We start from the raw sequence: 8,619 nt of genomic DNA on the forward strand, positions 1-8,619 counted from the left end.
AGGTTACACCTTGGAGGCAAAGATTCTGGGGCTTCGTCTGACATACTTTGGACATGTTGCAAGGAAAGACAGGTCTTTGGAGAGGGACATCATGCTGGGCAGAGTAGAGGGACAGCACAGGAGGGGAAGACCCTCTATGAGGTGGATTGATTCATTAACTGGGGTAATCGGGATGGGTGTGTCAGAGGCAATGTGATTGGCACAGGATAGAGCAGGATTTAGGGCTGTTGTACATAGGGTCGTTATGAGTCGCAAACGACTCGACGGCACATAACAACAACGACATATGTGTGTATATATACGTGTGTGTGTTTTTTAAAATTCATCCTTTATATTAATTTTTATACATTGTTTTTCACACCATATCTTTCCCACTTACTCACCCCTCCCTCCACCCATCAAATAGTGCAACCCTATGATTAACCACACCACACCAAACCCCTGCCTATCCTCACCCCTCTGCTCCCACCCTCTCCACCTTAGATCCTCATATACATTCTACAATAATCGTTTTACACAGTATTTGTCCTTATGGGACTGAGTTAACTCTCTTAGCATAGTGCTCTCTAGTCCTTTCCAAGTTGTTGTTGTTGTTATGTGCCGTCGAGTCCCTGCAACTCATAGCGACCCTATGAAGTTAGGTAGTAATATACAAAATCATTGCTCCTGTGTGCTATGTAGTATTCCATTGTGTGAATGTTCCATAATTTCTCAATCCATTTGATTGTAGTTGGACATATGGGCTGCTTCCATGTCTCTCTTTGAGCCTCAGATCTAATATTCTTGGGGTATAATTCAAGAAGTGGAGTGGCTGGGTCATATGGAATTTCTATGTTCAGCTTTTAGAGGAAAAGCCAAACTGTTTTCTAGAGTGGCTGTATTATTTTACAATCCCACCAACAATGGTTAAGAGTTCCCATCTAGCCACATCCTGTCCAGTATTTATTATTTTCTACCATGTTAAACTTTGCCACTGGACTGAGATAGTATTTCGTTGTGGTTTTGATTTGCATCTCTCTTATTGCCAGTGATTTGGAGCATTTCTTCATGTGTCTGTTGGTTGAATGTCTTCCTGTGTGAAAAGTCTTTTGCCCATTTTGTAATTGAGTTATATCTGTCTTTTTCTTGTGGAGGCCCAGGAGTATTCTGTAAACTTTTGTTATAAGACTCTTGTCTAAGATGGTATTACCAAATGTTTGTTCTCAGTTGGTAGGCTTTCTTTTCACCCTATTGAGAAAATTTTTTGAAGAGCACATGGATTTAATCTTTAGAAAGATCCCATTTATCAATTTTATCCTCTTCAAGATTGTGCATTTCTAGCTGTATTTGACAGTGTCATTATACCATAGACTAGACTTTCTAAACTTGGTCCCACTTTGTCTCTTATGAAGTTTTTGGTTTTGGGCTTTACTCCTAAGTCTCTGATCCATCTTGACTTGGTGTATGGTGGGAGATGTGGATACTATTTTCGTTTTCTTCAGGTAACAGTTCAGTTTCACAAGCACCATTGGTTGAAAAGCAGTTGTCATTTCCCCATTTGATAGGTTTTATTTTCTTGTCAAATATTATTTAATCATAGATAGCTGGGTCCATTTCTGGGTTTTCAATTCTGTTCCATTGGTCTGTGTGCCTGTCATTGTACCAGTGCCATGCTGTTTTAGTTTCTATTGCCATGTAGTAGGTTTGAGGTCAGGGAGTGCTATGCCTCTCACTTCATTTTCGTTTTTCAGAAGTGCTTTGCTTTTTCAGGGTCTTTTTCCTCTCCAAATAAAGTTGACAATTTCCCTTTTGATCTCTTTGAAAAGTAAATTTGGTATCTGTAGATTGCATTTGGTAAGATTGTCACAGTCACAATATTGAGTCTTCCTATCCATTAACAAGTAACATTTGTTTTTTCATTAATTTAGATCTTTTTCTTTTGTAGAAATGTTCTGTAGTTTTCTTTGTATAGGTCTTTTATGTTTCTAGTTAGGTTTACTTCCAAGTATCTCAATTTGAGGTTGGTTATTATAAAAGGCATTGCTTTTCTTGGTTTCTTTCTCTGAGTTCTCTTTGTTACTGTAGAGGTATCCCACTGAATTTTGGATATTGATCTTATATCCTGCCACTCTACTAAATTGGGCTACTGGCTCTAAGCAGGTTTTTTTTTTATTGAGTCCTTCTCTTTTTCTGTATACACTATCCTATCATCTGCATGTAGCAATAGTTTAGCCATCTCTTTGCTGATCTGCATGGGTTTTTTTTTCCTTCTTGCTCTAGCAAGCACTTCCATTACAATATTGAATAGAAGTGGTGACATTTCAGCCTTTGAGAATTATGTTGACTCTTTGTTTTGTATATATACTTTGTTGCATATGTACTTACTGTGTTGAGGAAATTCTCCTCCATTCTATTTGCTCAGTGTCTTTATCAAGAAGGGGTGTTGGATTTTTTCAAATGCCTTTTCTACATCAATTGCTAAGATCATATGGTTCTTGTTTGCTTAGTTAATGTGGTTTTTCTTATGTTGAACTATCCTTGCATATGTGTTATGAATTCCACTTGGTCATGATAAATTATTTTTCTATGTGTCTTGGATTCTATTGGCTAGGATTTTGTTAAGGATTTTTGCATCTATGTTCATGACAGGTATTGGTCTTTAGTTTTCTTTTTCAGTAATATTTTGCCAGGGTTTGGTATGAGCATTATGCTTGCTTCATAGAATGTCTCTGGGAGTGGTCCTTCTTTTTCGATATTTTTAAATAACTTAAGCAGAATTGGTGATAAATATTCTCTGAATGTTTGGTAGAACTCAGCCGTGAATCCATCTGGCCCAGGACTTTTTTTGTGGGGAAGTCTTTTTTGACTTGCTCAGTGTCTTCTTTTGTGATGGATCTGTTCAAGTGTTCTACATCTGTCCATGTCAATCTGGGCAAGGCATGAGTTTCAAGGAATTTGTCGATTTCCTCTAAGTTTTCAAATTTATCAGAGCATGTTGTTGTTGTTGTTGATTGCTGTCGAGTCAAGCATGACTCATGACCCTATGAACTAAAAGGCCTGAAGCCTTTCTATAACTATTGTCATTTATCAAAATTCATAGAATTTCCAGAGACATTTTGTTTAGGAAGTGGATGCCACTCCTGCTTCCAAACTTGTCTTAAACTGGGAGCTCCACCAAACACTGTCCACCATGGGTAACCATTAGGGCATTTGACACCCCAGTGGCACAATGTTCAGCATCACAGCAACCCCAAATTACCTCAGTACAGCATATTGACAGAACAGCGCTAGACCACATAGAAGAATGTTCCTTCAAAATATAATAACAACCGACTTTTAAATATAAAGGCCCTCCTGAAGGTTAAAATCAGAGTACAGTGTTGCATAATATTCTGATACTATCAGTTTAGTTTCATCTGGTTCTGGTGATGTTATCTCTCTCATTAATTAATTTCTGTGTCTTTGTTTTCTTTTGTTAAGTTTGACAATGGTTTTTCAATTTTACTGACCCTTTCAGAAAACCAGTTCCTTGTCTTATGGATAGTTTCAATTGTTTTTCTGTTTTCTATTTCATTTATTTCAGCTGTTATTCTTATCATTTCCTTTCCTCTAGATGTTGTAAAGTTAGTTGTTCTTTTTCTATTTTATGAAGATGTTGAGTTAGATCATTAAGTTTGCTTCTTCTTTTATTATGTATTTGCCATTATTTTGTATTATTTCAATGTTTTTTTAATTTGTTGAGGCTTGCTTTGTGTCCCAATATATGATCAATAATAGGAAATGTGCCATGTGCACTTGAGAAGAAAGTGAATTGAGTTTTAGTTGGGTGCAGTTTCCAGAATACATCCACAAGGTCAAGTTGGCTGAATGTGTAGATTAGATCTTCTGTGTCTTTGTTAAATTTCTTTTGGGTTGACTTATCCTTTGTTAAGAGTGGTGTGTTAGAAGTCTCCTACCACTATTGTGGTGCTGTTTATTTCTTTCTTCAATTCTTTTAACTGTTGCTTTATGTATTTAGCAGGTCTATCATTTGTGCATAGATGTTGACCAATGTTATGTCTTCTTGATATACTGTGCCTTTAATTATTATATAGTGCTCTTTCTCATCTTTTATGGAGATTTTAATTTTGAAATCTATTTAATCAGAGTTTAGTATTTATCTTTTTGTGGATTTCATTTGCTTGGTTTATTTCCCCCCAAGCTCCGTCTTTGATTTTGAGTCTATCTTTCTTTGTGTTTCTTAGATGCATCTCTTGAAGACAACATATTAAAGAGCTCTGGGTTTTTTTTAATCCATTCTGATACTCCCCCCCCCAATTGGTACATTTAGTCCATTTGCATTAAGTATGATTATTGACAAGCCGAGTTTTATCGTTGCCATTTTACTGTGTTTCATTTTTTGTTGTTGTTGTTTCTTGTTACTGGGGTCCATTCACTTTCTTTTGGTGTCTCTGTGTGAATGACTTCCCTTATAGTTCTTGTAGATTTGGTCTAATTTTCACAAAATTCTCCAAGTCCCTTCTTTTCTGCAAGGGATGTGATTTCTCCTTCATATTTGATGGAGACCTTTGCTGGGTACAGGATCCACTGGTGTCAATTGTTTTCTTTCAACTTTCTGGATATGCCATCCCATTGGCTTCTTGCTTTCATGATTTCTGCTGAAAAAATAAGAATTTAATCTTGTTACTTTTGCTTTGTAGGTGACTCTTTGTTTTTCTTCTGCTGCTTTTAGTATTCTGTCCTTATCTCTATTTTGGGGAATTTGACCATGATATGTCCTGATGTTTTCCCTTTTGGGTCTAGTCTATTTGGTGTTTGCTGAACTTCCTGAATGTTGGATTTCCTCATTCTTCATATTACAGGGAAATTATCTTCTAGTACGTCATCCATAATTTTTTCAATGATTTCTCTGTCCTTATCATATTATTGAATTCTAATCATATGTATGTTGTTCATTTTGATGTCATCCCACATGATTCTAATGTTTTCTTTATGTCTCATCACTGATTTTTCTTCTAGTATATTTCCATTGACCTTCTTATCTTCCAACTCACTGATTCTCTGCTCCATCTCTTCTGTTCTACGTTTTTGCTCCTCTAGCATGTTGGACACCACTGCCATTTCAGTCTTAATAGTCTGGATTGCATTTTCATTTCTGCTATTTCTAATACTGTATTGGCTGTACTCTCTACCTTGTGATGGTTTTTTAAAGTTCTTGTATCTACTTATCTATAGTTTCAATCCTTTCTTCCATCTTTTTTTTTTAAGTTGAAGAGCCCCATCAATATTCAAGTTAAAAATAAATGATCTTTCTAAACTGCTTTGTTCTGGGCTTTTTATAGGAAACAGACAAAAAAGCACTTCAGCAGGATAGGGGATTGTGAGTTTGAACATGTCTTGACTTTCCAAATAAGAGAGTAATCTTAATGTGACAGCTTCTCTATCCCAGTAGAAAAAGAAATATTCTCAAAGAATTACAGCCTTATTTGCTTTTCAGATAAGAAAGCACATGCTGAGCCTCTTCTTTCTTAGGAGTTCAGACATTTTTTCAGAGCTTCTTATTTCCTGGGCTCCTCTCCATTGCCAGCTTTTAAGCCTCATAGAGTTGTTGTTGTTTTTTAACTTGAGGTCTTTAATTTTCTGCAATCTGTTTTCTTCCCACTATTACTTTTCTCTTGTATTGTTGAGACAATCAGGTGTTTTTGCCCTAGGCAAGTTAATTCTCCTACAGGGGAATTTAAGTTCTTCCTCTATCTGATGAGACAATATTGTCCTCTAGTGGAGGTTCTTAAGACCCAACCAGACCTACCCAAGAAGCTTTGCCTTCCTTGGGAAACATTATTGATTTCATGAGGCAGCAGTTCTTTTACTTCTCTTGACTACTGATCTCTGAAAAGGTTGCCTCCACAAACATAGCATGAGGATACTTGTAAATATTGTGCTATACTCTCTGCTAATTCCAAAACCAGATTTTTGGCCCCAGGTGGAGTTTGAGGCAGAGATTTTTTTTCAGTCCCTTCATAGAATGATCAGAATACTTGATTGACAGATTTGGAGTTGTTTTTATTTGGGGTGTGTGTGTGTGTGTGTGTGTGTGTGAGATATACATGGTCCGTTTGACTGTAGAATATCAATGCTCTTTACAAGTTCCCTTGCCTATGTACTATGTTCACATATGCAGCTTCTTGCCATGCTAGTGATTCACATTTTACATAGACTATTATATTGGATGCCTGATATACATCAAAATGCACTGTACTTTTCTCATGAGTGTGCCTCTTACCTGAGTTTGGTTTAACAGCATATAAGTGGCCCATCTTCCTGGTGTCTATAACTAGAAGAAGGACAGAATTAGGGGTTGAAAAAAACAAGCCCAAATTACTCTCTGGGTCACATATAGAATGTTGTTGTTGTTCTTGTTGTTATGTGCTGTTGAGTCGTTTGCGACTCATAGCGACCCTATGTACAACAGCCCTAAACCCTGCTCTATCCTGTGCCAATCACATTGCTTCTGACACACCCATCCCGATTACCCCAGTCACTGAATCAATCCACCTCATAGAGGGTCTTCCCCTCCTGTGCTGTCCCTCTACTCTGCCCAGCATGATGTCCCTCTCCAAAGACCTGTCTTTCCTTGCAACATGTCCAAAGTATGTCAGACGAAGCCCCAGAATCCTTGCCTCCAAGGAGCAGCCTGTTTTAACCCTCTCTAGAACGAATCTGCTTGTTTTCTTGGCAGTCCATGGTACACTAAATATTCTTCTCCAGCACCACAGCTCAAAGGCGTCAATTCTCCTTCTATCCTCCCTAGACATTGTCCAACTCTCTGATGCATAACAAGTGATTGCAAAAACCATGGATTGTATCAGGTGTACCTTAGTCTCCAGAGAGACACCGCTGCTCTTGAGTACTTTAGAGAGGTCCCTAACCGCAGACTTTCCCATCGCAATATGTTTTTTTATTTCCTCGCTACTGGTGCCAAGAGTGTTGACCATGGAGCCGAGCAAATGGAAGCTGTGAACAATCTTGATCTCTTCACCATCCATCCTGATGCTACCGATTGATCCAGTGGTGAGAATTTTTGTCTTCTTGACATTGAGTCTCAGTCCATATTGAAGGCTGCAGTCCTTGACCCTCTGCAGTAAGTGCATGAGGTCCTCCTCAGTTTCAGCAAGCAAGGTTGTGTCATCTGCATAACACAGATTGTTGATAGATCGTCCACCAATCCTAATGCCACGCTTCTCCTCATAGAGCCCAGCCTCAAGGATAATCTGCTCTGCATAAAGGTTGAAAAGGTATGGAGATAGGACACATCCCTGGCATACATCCTTTCCAATTTTGAACCATGCAGTGTTGCCCTGCTCTGTTCTGATGACTGCCTCTTGGTCCAAGTATAGGTTTCACATTAGCACAATTAAATGTTCTGGGATTCCCATTCTTCTCAGAGTCAGCCACAGTTTGTTATGATCCACACAGTCAAATGCCTTTGCATAATCAATGAAACACAGATAGACATTCTTCTGGTATTCTCTGCTTTCAAATAAGATACATCTAACATCAGCTACAATATCTGATTATAGGTACAGCACCCCAAGAGGGTTTGTTGTTTGTTTTTCTGTTGGTTTTGTTTTGTACCTTCATAGTAGTTATAGAAAAGTAGCATAGTGGTCACTTTTTTTAAAAATTAAATTTTTATTTTATACAGGTTTACTTGTAAAGTTTGTGTATATTGTATTTCACACCAGATCTTTCCCATTTCCTTTACCCAACTTACTACCACCCATCAAATTGTGCAACCTCATGATTAGAACTCTGCCCATCCTCACTCTCTGCTCTACCCTCATCCCCCTTGCATCCTCATACACATTTTACCAGTTAGCTCTCTATTTCTACAATAATGGTCTTATACAGTATTTGTCCTTATGGCTTTCAGTTAGTTCATTTAGCATAATGTTCCCCAGTCCCTTCCAAGTCATGTAGTAATTTTTTAAATCATTGCTCCTGCATTCTGCATGCTATTTCATCATATATCACAATCCATTTCATTTTGGTTGGTAATTTGGGCTGTTTACATGTTCTTGCAATAGTAAATAATACTGCTAGGAAGACTATACAAATCTCCATTTGTGCCTAAGTTCTTATTTTTTCAGGGTAGGTTCTAAGCAGTGAAATAGCTGTGTCATATGGAATATCTATGTTCAGCGTTTTGAGGAAACACTAAACTGCCTTTCAGAATAGTTGTATCATTCTTCAATCTACCAACAGTGTATAACAGTTCCAATATCACCACATCCTCTCAAACATTTATTACTTGCTGTCCTATTTAACTTTGCCACTGCTACAGGAGTGAAATGGTATCTCATTGTGGTTTTCATTTGTGTCTTTTTTATTGGCAGTGATTTGGAGCATTTCTTTATGTATCTGTTGGCTTTCCGAAAATCCTTCTCTCTAAAATGTCTTTCCTCCAAGTTGTAAAACAGCCCAGTGGTAGATGGAATTTGCTCCAGGACTTAAGAAGCATAAATGACAGCTGAGCCTCTACATCTTGTGGTTCCTAACCTGTACACTATAATAGACAAAGTGCTAGTCTATAGGCCGTTTATTGTAAGAACCACCTTCCCTCTGTAACTTGATTTGTGC

The 8,619-nt window shown here is 37.7% G+C and overlaps 1 protein-coding gene across 1 annotated transcript in view; it reads right to left on the bottom strand.

The window, feature by feature from the left end:
* Positions 1–8,619, bottom strand: part of GLB1L2 (galactosidase, beta 1-like 2) — a 130,862-nt gene that overhangs the window by 6,253 nt on the left and 115,990 nt on the right. Inside the window, exon 20 of the mRNA XM_006892851.1 lies at positions 6,263–6,313. Within this exon, the coding sequence (XP_006892913.1) occupies positions 6,263–6,313 (51 nt within the window). The remainder of the gene's footprint in view (positions 1–6,262; positions 6,314–8,619) is intronic.

Source organism: Elephantulus edwardii, unplaced genomic scaffold (genome assembly GCF_000299155.1).
Source record: "Elephantulus edwardii isolate Elephantulus edwardi_28Jun2011 unplaced genomic scaffold, EleEdw1.0 scaffold00120, whole genome shotgun sequence".
NCBI lineage: Eukaryota > Metazoa > Chordata > Mammalia > Macroscelidea > Macroscelididae > Elephantulus > Elephantulus edwardii.